The sequence below is a fragment of the Cyprinodon tularosa genome, unplaced genomic scaffold, assembly GCF_016077235.1.
Source record: "Cyprinodon tularosa strain WSP-4 unplaced genomic scaffold, ASM1607723v1 ctg448, whole genome shotgun sequence".
NCBI lineage: Eukaryota > Metazoa > Chordata > Actinopteri > Cyprinodontiformes > Cyprinodontidae > Cyprinodon > Cyprinodon tularosa.
The window spans coordinates 252,917-268,861 of NW_024039172.1; the positions used below are offsets into that span (position 1 = coordinate 252,917).

Below are 15,945 nucleotides of genomic sequence, written 5' to 3' on the forward strand. Positions count from 1 at the left end.
TAACTGAAAGATCTGCCTCCCATTCTACTTTTAGAAATTCTAGGAACCACACTAGATTGAGAGCGAAGTGCTCTGTTAGAAACATAGGGAACAAACATTTCTCTGATATAATATGGAGCTTGGCCATCCAAAATCCTAATGGGAAAATCAATAGGACCATTGGAAACTGGCAGAGTGACGATAAGTTAAAGATAAATAAAAAATTATGAGGGCAAATATAAAAAGTATTAATTATGTTGGCTTAAGTTAAACAGTTGTTTTTTTTGTTGTTGTTTTTTTCTGAGGGTGAGTCGTTTCCTTGCTTAACTCCATATCAGTTGGTGGCGATAATGCACTTTTCACTAGTTTGCCAACCACCATAAAACCTCACAAGAAGAAGAAGAAGAAGAAGAAGAAGAAGAAGAAGAAGAAGAAATAAAATTCAAAACCTCTGGAGCAGCGTCTCAAAATTGAACATTCATTGATTGTAAAGAAGAAAGATTTTGCTCTTTTCATGGTTGAAGTGATCAATTGTAGTGCACAGATGACAAGAAATATGAAAAAATCGAAGTAATAGTGAAAGCTGCAGAAAAGTATCTTGAAGTGAAAGATTTAAACTGGGAAATGGTTGAAAGCATGATGGAAAACCCAGTAGGCCCATCTGAAACTGGCAGATTGACAATATTTAACATAAATAAACCTCAAACTGCAGACATCCTGGAGGGGAAGCGAAACGTCTTCAGACCTTGGAAACCAATGGTGGATTGTCCAGTGGATTGTTTTTTTTTTTTTTTACTTTTACAGAATGAATTAAGATAAATTAGAAATTATGAGGGGAAATATGATTAAGTATTTATAATGTTGGGTTCAGTGAAACAGTTTTTTCTTTTTCTCTCTCTCTCTTTTTTTTTTGGGGGGGGGGGGGGGGGGGGGGGAGTCATTTCCTGTTTCCTTGCTTTACTCCATATCAGTTGGTGGCGGTAATGCACATTTCACAAGTTTGCCAACCGCCATAAAATCTCATAAGAAGAAGAAGAAGAAGAATTAAGGCGGCTTCTCGAAATTCGTTTCACTGTCAACAACTTATGACCACGTTGATTTTTAAATCTTAAGTGATTTCATGGAGTTTGAAGCTTATCGGTGTCCTGATGTATGTTTCTAGCAGTGATGGAGGGGCGGTGTGCTGCTGAGTGTTGGGCTGATTTCGGTGTGTTATTAAAGCCTGGTACGCCGCTGGTTAAACGCGCTTCTGGGACTAATGTTTTCATCTGCACCGGCAGCGATGAAGTATATGTCTTCTCTACGGAGGAGAAAAAAATCAAGGTAAGCAAGATTGGTTTAAAGTTCTTAACGCATTTCAAAACGCAGGGATGTCATCCAAAGGATGGCATTTATTCATGGGTTCCCAACATCTTTTAAACTTTAAATTCACACAGACCGTATTAAGTCAAGCATGTATTTGCAATAAAATTGATACTGATGTAAATACATTTCCTGGGAGAACGAGAAGACTTTACAAGCCCAATAAAATGTATTTTTACTAACAAAAGTGTCCGCTAACTAGGGCTGATTGTTGGCATGGGTGCTGCGGTCCAGGGGCGTAGCCAGAAAATGTTAATAAGGGTGGCCAGGTAATAACCAATGTACACTGAGGTGGGGGGCCAAAAGCGGATAGGTGGCACAACCTCAGGGTCCATCTACACTGTTCCAACTTGACTTACAGAGACATAATTTTCTCTTTACCCCATAAAGACAAAATCTAGTTCTTAAAAGAGCATGAATTCTGTATTTATCATCTCTAATGTTAGTATATTGATGTACATAATTAACCACAGGGTTTTGGTGAAATAAGTTAAAAGATTCCACTTGAGAGTATCACTGCTGCCACCGTCAGTATTAGAGGGAAAATATGTCAGGGGTGGCAACAGGGGTGGCTAATGATTGGGTAAAGGTTGCCATGACTAGCCCTGTTCTCCCATCTAGCTCCGCCCCTGACGACACCCAATACTCAACCCTACGATATTACCACTATATTGCAATATCACCATACACTCACCGGCCACTTTATTAGGTACACCTGTCCAACTGCTCGTTAACACTTAATTTCTAAGTAGCCAATCACATGGCGGCAACTCAGTGCATTTAGGCATGTAGACATGGTCAAGACAATCTCCCGCAGTTCAAACCGAGCATCAGTATGGGGAAGAAAGGTGATTTGAGTAACTTTGAACGTGGCATGATTGTTGGTGCCAGAAGGGCTGGTCTGAGTATTTCAGAAACTGCTGATCTACTGGGATTTTCACACACAACCATCTCTAGGGTTTACAGAGAATGGTCCGAAAAAGAAAAAACATCCAGTGAGCGGCAGTTCTGTGGGCGGAAATGCCTTGTTGATGCCAGAGGTCAGAGGAGAATGGCCAGACTGGTTGGAGCTGATAGAAGGGCAACAGTGACTCAAATAACCACCCGTTACAACCAAGGTGGGCAGAAGAGCATCTCTGAACGCACAGTACATCGAACTTTGAGGCAGATGGGCTACAGCAGCAGAAGACCACACCGGGTGCCACTCCTTTCAGCTAAGAACAGGAAACTGAGGCTACAATTTGCACAAGCTCATGGAAATTGGACAATAGAAGATTGGAAAAACGTTGCCTGGTCTGATGAGTCTCGATTTCTGCTGCGACATTCGGATGGTAGGGTCAGAATTTGGCGTCTACAACATGAAAGCATGGATCCATCCTGCCTTGTATCAACGGTTCAGGCTGGTGGTGGTGGTGTCATGGTGTGGGGAATATTTTCTTGGCACTCTTTGGGCCCCTTGGTACCAATTGAGCATCGTTGCAACGCCACAGCCTACCTGAGTATTGTTGCTGACCATGTCCCTCCCTTTATGACCACAATGTACCCAACTTCTGATGGCTACTTTCAGCAGGATAATGCGCCATGTCACAAAGCTGGAATCATCTCAGACTGGTTTCTTGAACATGACAATGAGTTCACTGTACTCAAATGGCCTCCACAGTCACCAGATCTCAATCCAATAGAGCATCTTTGGGATGTGGTGGAACGGGAGATTCGCATCATGGATGTGCAGCCGACAAATCTGCAGCAACTGTGTGATGCCATCATGTCCATATGGACCAAACTCCCTGAGGAATGCTTCCAGCACCTTGTTGAATCTATGCCACCAAGAATTGAGGCAGTTCTGAAGGCAAAAGGGGGTCCAACCCGTTACTAGCATGGGGTACTTAATAAAGTGGCCGGTGAGTTTATATTACGATATTTTTCCTGCTATCAAACTTAGATGTATAGTTAAACCTGATATTGATCATTCAGTTATTTTGGTATCCATGTTGTTTGGGGTTCAGGTCTTCCACTGTGACTGCCTCAACTACAGATATAAAGATCCTCTGCACAGCAACACGGCTCCACAGCACTATCTGCCAGACTGGCGGTGCAGAGGTTGACCTTTTCCCCTCAGTTTTAGGAAAAAAATGTTTTGCCTAAAATAATCGATACGAGGAATTAAAAGTTTAATATTATATCAGGCAGCCAAAAATAACAATATATTGCAAAAATGATTTTTTTCACACCCCTACAGCTAACTGAGAAATATGTCTCTTGTCCACACAAAAGTTTTTACACGCAACACTTTATTGGGGCTGATTTTACTGCGGCCCTGCGGGGGTGTTGATGAGGAATGCTGTATGGCCTTCTAGGCAGAATGCTTTAGTGCTATCCATAACAGAAATGTGATGAGTCAGCCTGCTGGAGCTGCATCATTCTTTGAAACTATCTAAAACTGAATTTTGGTAGGCATTATTAAAGCCTAGAGAGCTGAAATTCAAATTTAACTAGTCATATTATTAAATCATATCTGGTTTTCTGGATATCTAGAATGTTAAATTTATAATTCATATCTGACTTGTCATTGTGATGACGAGTAACTGCATTAAAGAGATCTGAAATTTGACTTCATCCTTGTCAGAATTCAGTTTTAGACATCCAGAATGTTTATTTTGGATATCTGGAGGTAAAAGCCCAATACACATGAATGGGAATCATGTTATTTGTACTAGTAAGAATTACATTTAAGCTGTCTGAAATGTTTATTTTAGATGAGAAGAATATTATAAATGTCTGAAATAACAAGGAACAAATGCATTTGAGACATCTGAAATAGATATGCAGTCAAGCTAATATATGTCAACTGGCCTGCCATACTTGTTTGGAGGATAGAGTTTGGTGCTTTTATGGCGCCAAAGTCTCCATTAAGACAGAAAAAAGTCACTAGATTTGGCGCTTTCCTGAAATAAAGACACTTGGAGAGTCTGAAAAGTTGCTAAATTTGGCAACAAAAGTGTTAGGTTGGCAACGCTGGGTGGATGACTGAGTTGACTCCAGAACAATAAGAGCAGCAATGACATGGCACCTCAAGTCTTTTATTTTGATGACATGGACACACAGATTATGCTAAAGTTAGACTTCTTTCTACACACGTGTCATTGTTCTGATGTGATTATCATTTTAGCAATTGCTTCTTGCCTTCCCTTGCATATGATCAAATATTGCCTTGGGGAATTCATTTGGTATGAAGTCTTGGTTGTTTCTTTTCAATCCAGCGAACAGATGCTGCCAAATTCCTCAAACTGTAGCTCCTACCATTGATTGATTCATTGATCTTACTCCTTCATCTTTTGCGGGGACAACAGTAAGAACACACTGCAGGGTAGGAAAGGAACTCCGGAGCCTTACGGATGTCCTTACTGTGGAGGCTGGTGGAGTTTTTTCCAGGGGGGGGCTATAAATTCAAAATAGACGTATACCAAAAACCAATCAAATCCATACTAAGTTATCCCACCATTATATTTATATGTATGCCAACAACAAAATAAAATTATTAAAATACTTTATAAAAACGAATTATCATTTCATGTACAGTTTTACTTTTGTACATAAATTAAATCTTTGCTCTTCTGAGGCTTTGTGAAGGCAAATCTGTGTTTTTCATGCTCCAATATGGTGTCACAAATCTAAAAAAAGAATTACCAGTTTGATAGTGGAGAAGCTTATAGTCAGCTTTATATTTTTTAATATATATAAAAACAATTTTTTCTGAGAATGTGTTTATTTAAGAGCAGCTATGCAAATTAAGAAACATCTAGAAAAAGTACACTGTATTCTATATTTTAGTTTTCCATGTGAATCCCAAATTGTTCTGGTCTTTTCTAAAAAGTGCTTTATAGGAAAAGTCCGATCAGCAAGGAATAATCAATGGATCATTATCTATACCATTAACTAATACGTGGAAGTGAAATCCCTTAAAAAAATTAACAAGAGAAGCTGAAGGTGAAATTGTTTGGACCTGATCAGCCGAACATCAAAATCAATCAGCACTCCAAAGACAGATGGAGAAGGTAGCTACAAGGCTTCGCTAACTGCATGCAGCAAGGCTGAAGCTTTATTCTGCTGCCTGCCTCCAAAGGATAAAGACCTATAGGACTGATTTAAAGTTCGCTCATATTCAGAATTCCAACTTCTGAAAGTTCTTTAAATCTGAAATTATTCCATCCTGTTCAATAAATGATCAGTGTTTTTAATTCAGAGTAATTTTCATGTGAATGTGCTTTACTGGAGGCATCCATGTTTGTCAAAGAACACTACTGCCACCTACTGGTTAGTGACGTCACGGTGCGGTATCGGCTGTTGATCAAGTCCCAGTGCTGTATCTGGTGTTTGTCACAACGCGCTATTATCCAAGTCATCTTGAAAACATTCTTCTTCCAAATGTTTTCAATATATTACGTGTATTTTTATTTATTTATTTTTTCTGGCCAGAAGTTTGATGGCAAATCCTCCCTCTTGAAGTTGGCAATCCAACGACAAAACTGGGGAGGAAAAAGTGTGAAATACCTAACTTTTTTCCACTTTTACCTGATGTATTACAGCATCCAGCTGCCATGCACGTGGGCATTGTGAGCTTAACTGTAGCTCTTGCGAATATTAATGGTGAAGTCCTCTGGAAATCTTCAATAATTGTTGTTGATTGCAGATGTGTCTAGTAGTTCCCATTGATTTAGCTTGTAAAGCGGGGAGAATGGCGCTAGGCTGACTGCACTGTGACGTCACTGCTGGAAGATGGCTGGAATGAGGTGTTACTATACTTGGGTAGAAATGGCGGACGCTAAATTCATTAAATCACAGCAAACATATTCATTTTAGGGATAAATAATGACCCATTGATTATTCCCTGCTGACCGGTCTTTTCCTTTAAACAAGAGGAAGCCCAGCATCCGATGAAATCCATGACTTCAACACTTCAGACACTTTAGCAGCAAATGATGAACCATTTATCTATTTTCTAACTCACTTAATACCAAGTGGGGTCATGAGGGCTGCTGGTTCCTATCTCCAGCTGTCAATGGGTAAGAGGCGGGGTCCACCCTGGATAGTCCATCGCAGGGCGACGCAGAGACAAACAGAACAAACAACCATTCACACGCACACTCACACATAAGGAGGATTTAAAGAAGCCAATTAACCTAACGGTCATGTTTTTGACTGTGGGAGGAAGCCGGAGTACCCGGAGTGAACCCATGCATGCTCAGGGAGAACATGCTAACTCCATGCAGAAAGACCCTGAGCCAGGAATCGAACCCAGAACCTTCTTGATGCAAGGCAGCAGTGCTAAAAATGAATTTTATTTTAGCTAATTCTCAAACAGTTTTCATGGAACCATTAAACTTTAACTGCTTTGAAGTTGTTTCATTTAAAATGTCTGTAGTAAAGTACAGTTACAAATGGAGGAAAAGGTTATCTATATCCACATGTTTACAGATCTATAGTTTATTAGAATTGATTTTGTGTTTAATGTGGTTAATGTTCCATCATAAAGAATAAAAAATTAGACAATCAGATGGTGTTTCCAAGAAAAAGAACCAAAAGGACGGAACATTCTGACACTGTTTCTGGTAGGAGTCTCTAGAGAGTGAAATATTTCTCATTGTAATGTCAAATTCAATTCCAAGACTTCATCAAGACAGTTTGGCTTCAGTCGGTCTGGTCCAGGTTGCATGATTCGTTTTATATTTTTGGTTGCTGTGTTGCAGGCGGTTGTTCGGCTTCCTGCTCCTTTGAGGGATCTGGTTGTCAGCCATGATGAGCAGTTCCTGTTGGTGGCATGCAGTAACGGCATCTACTCTGTCAATCTCCAGCTGCTTTCAGAAAGGTATAAATCCATTCCTCTAATTCAGAAACAAAACTTTTTCTAGATGTGGGTGCTGTTTTGAATTGACTGTCTTTCTTCTGATCTGTTTGGTGCTTAAAGCACATCCTGTGATGCAGGTTCTGGTATCACTGAGCTGGATATCACCTCGGCGTCCCTTATTGCTGTTGCTGAAGGCCTGTCGTCTTTCCTCCTCGTCGGCTCGCTGCTCCTGACCCTTTGCCAAACTGACACTTCCTGGTTGTTGACTTTGTATAAAACCCAACGACAGTCCCAGTCTCACACCTGTGACCTGATTAGCTCCTTCTCCCTGCCTCTTGTCTCACCTTCTGTTCAAAGCCACATGGAGTCAAAATCTGTGCTGATTTGCGTTTATTGTGGCAATGCGACTCCGCTCTCTTATTCTCCTACAGCATCAGATGCAGGTTCATCTTGTCGCCACTTCCTCCTTCAGCCGGTTCTCTTCAAGCTTTTGTTTGGGGTGGAAGCGGCGCTCGCCAAGTCTCCAGTTGTACTTTGCGGCCTGCCAGACGGACGCCTGTGCTTTCTCCCTCTGCGCCTCCCAGGATCCCGGCTGCAGGTCCTCCATAGCCTGGAGCAGCCGGTCGTGTTTATTGGAGCATCTGCTGTCATGGAAACTGATGCGGGTTGCGCTGCAGCCTTGGTAGCTCTGGGCAAACAAGGCAGAGTGTTGCTGATTGAAGCCGGCAGGGCTGGGTCAGGGAGAGAAGGCGGTATCGCCAGTTATTCTAAGGGCTCTATCCTCGGGCCTGTGGAATGCGCCTGTGTGGATAAAAGTTGTCTTTACTACAGCACCGGATCCGACCTTCTTGCTCTGGCTTTGTCAGAGGGTTCTGCTGGGAGGGAAAGGAAAGAGGAGGACGAGGAGGCATCTGGGTCCAGAGATGCTTTTTTCTGCAGACCTGACAGTTTAAATGTGAGCGGAGTCGTTGCTTTGGATCAGCCTACATGCAACGCTGCAGGTAAATATAGGAAACTTCCTTCAGTGTAATGGAAAAGTACCAATGAACCACAGAGTCACTTTTTACTTCTACTCCTTACATTGTTTAGAATTACCTCTACTTTCTACTTACATTTTTAAAACTAGTCTCTTTAGCTTTCTTTCATTTAAGCTCATTTTCTTTATAGCCTCTTGGTATTAAAAACATTACAACCATCAAAATAATCGGTTTTATCCAGACATTTCTTTGTGGTTGGAGTCGGTACTGCACCAACGTTTTGTTAACTACGTACCAAAATAGATGATTTTTCAAGATGATGCAAAGTTAAGTTTGACACTGTTACCATTAGTTCAAGGAAGTTATCGTCCACATTTGTAGAAAAATGTTCTTTCAATAGGGCAGTGCAGTAAATCATCTGTCCTTAACATTTTTTTCCTACAGTACTTTTACTTTTATTCTTTAAAAAGTTTTAAAATTTGTATTTTAACACTTTTACTTGAGTGAAAACCTTAAGTTGAAACTTAAGGTGTTTTTAAACAGTAGAATCTACTGGAGTGATAAACATTAATATTTTTGGCACCTCTTATTTTATATTACAGGCCAACATAAAGTAGTGAATTTTCCCCCCTTAACTCTGATACACCTAAATTAAATCCAGCAGGACCTACTGCTTAGACTTAGACAGATTTATTTTATCATTTTGTACACACAAGTGTAAACAAAAAGAAATTTCGTTTAGAACAGCTCTCTAGACTATTTCCTTTTTTAAAGTGCAGCTTTGAAAAACAGTAAAAAAAATACATAAAAACAGTAATATAAACGTATGACTGTATATTTACAGTTCTAACATCTCAGTTTTTTTAATAATAGTAAAATATAATAAATATAATACAATATAATAAAATAACCCATTTTACAAAACATTCATCAGTCTGATGGCGGTGGGGAAGAAGCTGTTTCTGAATCTGTTGAGTCTGGATTAAATGCTGTGAAGCCTCTTCCCAGAGGGCAGCAGGGAGAACAGTCCATGGTGGGGGGGTGAGGGGTCATTGATGATGTCAGAACGCTCTCTATGGTGCTTCTGGAGAAGGTGGGGAGGATGGGGGGGGGGGGTCAGGTGGGCTCTCCTCATCCTGCGTAAAGAGGATCTCTGTGTAAATGCAGCTGTTCTGTGAAATAGAACGTTAGTCGATTGGTCAAATATCTCTTTGGGCGTTGCTGCGGTGTGGTAATGGAAAGAGAACGGATCACCTAGAAACCTTCATGACATGGCAGTGTTTGTCCATCCTCACTGGGAGGCCAACAGAGAGATGACAAATCAGAGATGCAGCCATTATAGATGCAGGAGCGGCAAGAATCCTCGGCTTATCTCTCTGCTGCACCTTACACTAGTCTGGCCTTTGTTTCACAAGGAGCTGCATTTACGTGAATCCAACTATAGTCATTTCAATTCTGTTTATTTATATAGCGCCAAATTCACAACACATGTCATCTCAAGGCACTTTACAGTTCAACCAGATCATACAGTCAAATTGATACAAAGTTTTCTATCTAAGGAACCCCAGCTGATTGCATCGACTCATTGACTCTTCAGCAATCCCTCACACTAAGCATGCTTGTAGCGACAGTGGAGAGGAAAAACTCCCTTTTAACAGGAAGAAACCTCCAGCAGAACCAGGCTCAGTGTGAGCGGCCATCTGCCGAGGCCGACTGGGGTTCAAGGAGACAGAAGCAGAGATACAAAAAGCAGCTGTAAAAGGCGGCCCCGTCCAGGAAACACACAGCCAGGCAGACGAGCTCCGAGCCAGCTCCCATGCCAGAGGACGAAGAGAGCACATCCACTCAGTCACGGTCAGAGAAACAGGACCACGCTGGAAAACAGGCCGATCTCCAACATCTATAAACAAGGGTGTTGATGGAAGCAGCACAGCTGATGTTTCTTTCCAGGATGACGTCACAGCCAAACAGGAACAGACGAGGCAAAGCTACTCTGAGGAAAAGCAGAGAGAGCAGAAGGTTAGAGATTGAACTAACAGATTCTGCAGAATAGGAGAATAGAGATAGAATGATGAAATGGGGGTCCCTATGTCCTCCAAAAGTCTAAGCCTATAGCAGCATAACTATAGAGATAGCTCAGGATAACCTGAGCCACTCTAACTAGAAGCTTTATCAAAAAGGAAAGTTTTAAGCCTAGCCTTAAAAGTAGACAGGGTGTCTGCCTCACGGACTAAAACTGGTAGTTGGTTCCACAGGAGAGGAGCCTGAGAACTAAAAGATCTGCCTCCCATTCTACTTTTAGAAATTCTAGGAACCACTAGTAAACCTGCAGATTGATATTAATTTCATAGGATTGCCTATTCAAAGTCCACAGCTAAGTCCTGTTGAGAGTCTAAATAAATCTACAAAGAAAGAAGTTCCTAATTCAATCTAAGTGGGCTTGAGTTCTTTTTGTTGCCTGGCCAGCCAGACTGAGTTAGACTGGACATAAGTCAGTCCTGTACAGCTAACTGGACCAATCATACTGCAGGGAGGGTTAGTTTATGCTTGCTCCACTTTCCATATTCCAGCTCATCAGAGCAAAGTTTTAATGACCCCTTTAGTTTGTCCCGATTGAGCTGGATCAATCCATTCAATTCCAACAACTGGCTGTTGTAAAAGCATTTCGTCTTAAAAAAGAAGTATTTTTGTGTCTCACCCGTTATCTGATAGTCCTAACCTGTTTCTCTGGGCTTTGTTAGTCTGACTCTGATCCGCCCTTTGACTCAGGCTCTACTAGTTCCTTTCAGGATTGATTCACCAAGTGTACAGTGTTAGTCTGACTCAGCAGGCTATTCTTTTTGCAAAGAGGATTAGATAAAAAAATAACTAGATAGGCAAAATGGGTCAGTTATATTTATTAGAAATTTCAAAGCCCTTGTACCCTTTCTCTTTTCCTTCCAGTTATGCATCGCCTTGCGTTCCTTTTGTGAACATGTTACACAGCTTGATAAAATGCAGAAAAAAATAATATTCTCAGGCTTTGTACTGTTGGTATACAGCACATTGTATTTTGCATTCCCTGTGTGATGATGACCAGTGGAGGTATTTCTCCTCCTTAGGTGAAGCTCAGCTGCTCAGCTTATCTGTCAGAGGTCAACTGCGGAGGATCAGTGTCCCTATGAAGACACGGGGGGAAGGTTTGTCCACGCTTTGCTCCTCACAGATTGGCCGCAGCGTTGGAGATCTCCTGTCTGCCATCGGTAATGTCTGTGAAAGGTACAGAAACTGAAGGTGATTACTGTTTTAGATTGATGTGCAAAACAGAGAGATATTTAACTGAAGATGGAGTATTTGACCAAAAAAAAAAAAGTAAAAAGTTTGGCTAAATATCCACCTTATGTTTTTAAATGTGTTGCTTCAGTACCTTTTGTGTTTGTGTCTCAATATTCTCAGACCAGATGTGTTTTCATTCTGTTTTCCTTCAGAGCATCTGTGCTGAAAACCTCCATTGGATCTAAAAATCAGATTCTCAAGCAGCTGAATGAAGTGATTAATATAAGCTTCCTGCTGACGGACAGTCCTAACCCAGAGGATAAGCCTATCAGGTGTCGTGGTTTGGTAAGGTGGAGCCGGCTGCTTGACAAAGACTCCCTGGATCTCACGTGTTTCCTGGAGAATTTGAGTCCCTACCTCCTGGAGCGAGGTTGGACTCTGAGCATCCTGCTCCACCCTCTGTCCAGTTTTCCGAAAGCAGGAGAGGGAACCTGCTCTGCAAATTACTCCTTTCCGCTCCACAGTCTGCATCCAGGGGGCTCTTTGAGAGTGTGTGTGCCTCTCATGGCTGCAGGTGATGCATCCTTCCCTGTTACAGTGACCTGCTCGCTCATTTTCTCCCTCCGGAGTTTTCTGGGAGGAAAAGGAGAAACGTCCTTCTCTGGTTTACATAATGGCTGTTTCAGTTTGCCCTTAAATACACTGATGGTGGACTGGCTGCACGCCCTCCGGATGATTGGCCCATCCTCTGCGCAGAGCACATATATATCACCATCCAACAGCAACCAGGCAGATGCCATCCAGGCCTTTATAAGCTCACGGCAGATGGGGTGCAGAGAAGGAGATGGGCCTTCCAGGACAGGGGAGTATTCTGCCACTGTCCGCATGTCATCAGACTTACTAAGACTGCAAAGATCCAAAGACCCAAAGTTGGCCCCTCAGAGGTCCTGTGTCTCTCTGCTTGAGTGGCTGTTGTCTGAAAGTTGTGGTGGAGTGAAGATTGGCCATAAAGAAGAAAAGATGGACAGAATCAGCTCTGTGGTCTGTGGCCGTGCACCAAATGAAGCCCCAATTAAACTCACTGCAAAAGAGGTAAATATTAAACACTAGTACTCCACCGTGCTGCTTCTTGTTTAACTTTTTTCTCCCCCTTCAGGTAAATGTAGAGGAGGAGAGTTCTGGGAAGGAGGTGCCCCCGGTCAGTGCTGAGATTAAGGTTGAGAGCCCATCGGCGGCAGCTGTCTGCGGCCTGCACCACGCCGTGCTGCTTCGCATTCAGGTAAACGCCTTCCTAAACCTACCTGCAACGTTGCAGGTTATTCTCTAATTACTCCTTCCAGGAGACTGCAGAACCAAGATTTCAGGTTTGCCAGATTTATAGAACCTTTTAAAGAAAAAGTCTGGTCACATTCAGAATTCAAACTTGTGAAAGGACTTTAAATATAAGATTATGAAAAATAAACATGGATGTCTCCAGTAAAGCACATTCAAATGAAAGTTACTCTTAATTAAAAACACTCATCATTTATTCAACAGTATGTTTATCAAAGACTACTGCCACCTACCGTTTTGTGACGTCATGGTGCGGTATCGGCTGTTGAGCAAGTCCCAGTGCTGTATCTGGTGTTTGTCACAATTCGCTTTTATCCAAGTCATCTTGAAAACATTCTTCAAACTGATGGCTACATATTAACGTGTGTTTTCTCTGGCTAAACGTTCGATACAATCCTGGAATATCAGTAAATGAGTAAAACTAGCAGCAGTTCAGCGGACAGGATGAATGAATGGTAGCCGGCGAGCGTGGGTGACTTCACACACATGCCGCTTTGTTTTAAAAAGATATAACTATAAAAAAATATAACTCTGGATGTCTGAGGGACAGTGATTCACCTTCATGTTCTGAATGCTGGCGTACCATAAAGAATAAATGATGAACAGTTTAGTTTGTGCCTTCAAGTCGTTGCCCATAGGAAGACATTACTTGGATATAACCTAACGGAATATCTTCAGAACGGCTCCAAATGACACTAAACTCATATGGGTGAGTAGAACATGATGTAATAACGTAAAATCAAGGAACCAATGTAAAAAACAAACAAACAAAAAAACGGCGTTCCCCTTTAAGAAAACAATAATTTATTTAGATTTCCATTTCTTCCATGTCTTGGCTCTGATTTGAAGGCCTGCTGTGTTCCTGCCTCCATTTCATCTCTAATGTTCTCTAACGAACCTCTGAGGCCTTCACCCAGCTGCTAAATTTAGACCCAGATGAATTGGCACATAGATGGGCTCTTTACTAAATAAGTGGCTTCTGGGGGCCAATTAGTTCTAGTTGATGTTTCATGTTTATGTGTTTTTAACTGTAAACTGATAAAACAAAAATGTTTTCTTATTGTAATCGAACTGAATAGAATGCTGAACTAAAAAAAGAAAACCAGATGTCTTTTTTGTCTGTTTATTGCCTAAGTTGTATAAATCTGTTCTAACACCTCCCATGTTCTTGCCTTATATGTGGTATAAAGACAAGGTTTGCGTTTTAAGAATCGGCTCTGTTCTCTTTCATAGACTCTGCTGCAGAAAGCTCCTGAAAAAGCCTGTTTCTCTATAAAGGAAGAGATTTCTGGTTTGAGACAAACTCTACAGCGAGCTGAGGTAATTACGTTCACATATTTCCCTGCATTTAGCTCTTCACTTGCATTACTAGTCCTGCAGCAAGATGGTTCCAACTGATGATCATCATTAAATTGGGTATTTAGTCTTTTCCCACTCTTCTATGAAGTCTTTATTTGATCCTTCTGTTTCTTTCAGTCTCAACGAGGTCAAATCTCAGAGGCGCTGAGTGTGGGCATGTCCTCTGGGCAGATGCATCAGATTCTCCTCAGTGTTTACCAGCAACTCAGGGACAGTCCTCTCCTCATAGTCTAACACCTACTCAGCTGCCCTCGTTCTTGCTCAGCGTTCAGCATCCTGATGATGAAGCAGCATTCATGGTTCCTAATGATCCTCCCTGTAATTACCCGTTAAATGCCTCTTGATCTCCGACAACAGAGGATCCGGGGCATGCCTTCAACCTTCCACCTATTAGCTGTGCTTTGGGACAGCATTCATGCATTTTGAATCTTTGATGTATTCATTTTTCTAACCACATTCTTCAATATATTTGATTGGATTTTAGGTGTAGGAAGTTGGAAAGCAAAAGATCTACAGGTTCATAAGTTGTTTTTTTTTTTTTCTTTAAATTCAGCTGCTACCCTCTTCCTTAGAGGTATGATTCTTCATTTTTTTACACCTTGAAACCAAAAGTTTTGTCCATCTTTTTGCAAAAAAGCTCAAGCTGAACAGATTGCATGAAAGAGCATCTTTCCAAATGTTCTTAAACCTATAAAAGTCTGAACTGTGGACCTTTCTAACCGCTTTAATCCTTCCATCATTGCTCTGATTGGACGTCTGGGGTTGTTTTCTTTCCAGATTGTTCTGTTTTATTTCCATATTTGATCAGCTCTGACTGTTTTTTCACACTGTGATGATGTTTAGCTTTTTGCCACACATGGTGAACATTTGGAACAGACACTCTTCCAGAAGCTGGCTGTGTCCAACATGTAGTCAGAACTTCTTTTGACCTCCTTACACAATGGATTTCTTCTAGACCCCTTTAGAGAAAGATCAGGCTGCTAGAGTGCAGGATTCATAGCTGTGGATCTCAGTAGCTCATCCAGAGGAAGAGCCTATTGGCTGCTCCCTTCCAGTTTATGTTAGCGGTAATCTTGGTATGTTTTCACTTGTCCCATACTCTGTCTATTTCTAGATGCTCTTTTAGTTTGCTGACCTAACTCTGCTTTGAATCTTTTTTTTTTTGATGTTCTATATTGGAACTCTCATGCCTTCACAGATCAGCTAGATTTATGCTAAGAGGAAACTAAAAGCATGCTCTGTTTAACCATTAATTAGAATCTAAAGACAGTTATTGGTGTTTTGTTGGACAAACTAAAGTTTTTTCTGGTGTTATGAAGGTAAATTAGGAAAAAAATATGTCCACACCAGTTGTAAGTCCTCATGGTTTTTGGCCTGTCTTTTACACCCTAAATGTACTTTTTTGTTACTATTTAAAAGTTTGTTGGATTTTGTGTTAAAGTCTTTTTTGATTGTAAAAACTGAAGGAAAAGAAGAAAATAAAATATATTGAAAAGAACTTTTCTACATGTACTTGATTGATTTTCAGTCCCTTAGAGCTGGAAGACATGGATTGATAAGTTCCCTGCCTCTGGCGATAGAACAGCTGTGCAGACACCTGAAATTGGCGCACAATTTATGTATTCTGATCGAAGAAAAGTTTCGTACTGAAACCTGACTAATCTAAAAAATGGGTTGTAAAGGACTACAGAGAGCATAGGGAGTATTTATTCAGCAAACTGTTCATCCACAGTCTACATAAAATCCATATGGAAGCTTGTGCCGGAGCTGTGATTGGCTGCAAAGTTGAAACCCCGGATCGGTTTCCAGGAAGAAGATCCTTCACAGAACTAGGAA

General features: G+C 41.2%; 1 protein-coding gene across 1 annotated transcript; it reads left to right on the plus strand.

Annotated features, from left to right (window-relative positions):
• The first annotated feature begins 998 nt into the window (after positions 1 to 998).
• Positions 999 to 14,716, plus strand: faap100 (FA core complex associated protein 100). The gene is made up of 8 exons (XM_038300358.1): positions 999 to 1,302; positions 7,089 to 7,207; positions 7,307 to 8,187; positions 11,265 to 11,421; positions 11,631 to 12,510; positions 12,575 to 12,697; positions 13,984 to 14,070; positions 14,227 to 14,716. Exons 1-8 carry the CDS (start codon positions 1,132 to 1,134, stop codon positions 14,341 to 14,343), a joined length of 2,535 nt encoding a protein of 844 aa, XP_038156286.1. The 5' UTR covers positions 999 to 1,131; the 3' UTR covers positions 14,344 to 14,716.
• The last annotated feature ends 1,229 nt before the right edge of the window (positions 14,717 to 15,945 follow it).

Excerpts from the sequence above, each read along its gene's own strand:
- faap100 (XM_038300358.1), top strand. The coding sequence starts at position 1,132 with ATGTTTCTAGCAGTGATGGAGGGGCGGTGTGCTGCTGAGTGTTGGGCT. Across the intron at positions 1,303-7,088 it reads CGGAGGAGAAAAAAATCAAG|GCGGTTGTTCGGCTTCCTGC; the intron begins GTAAGCAAGATT and ends GCTGTGTTGCAG. Across the intron at positions 12,511-12,574 it reads TTAAACTCACTGCAAAAGAG|GTAAATGTAGAGGAGGAGAG; the intron begins GTAAATATTAAA and ends CTCCCCCTTCAG.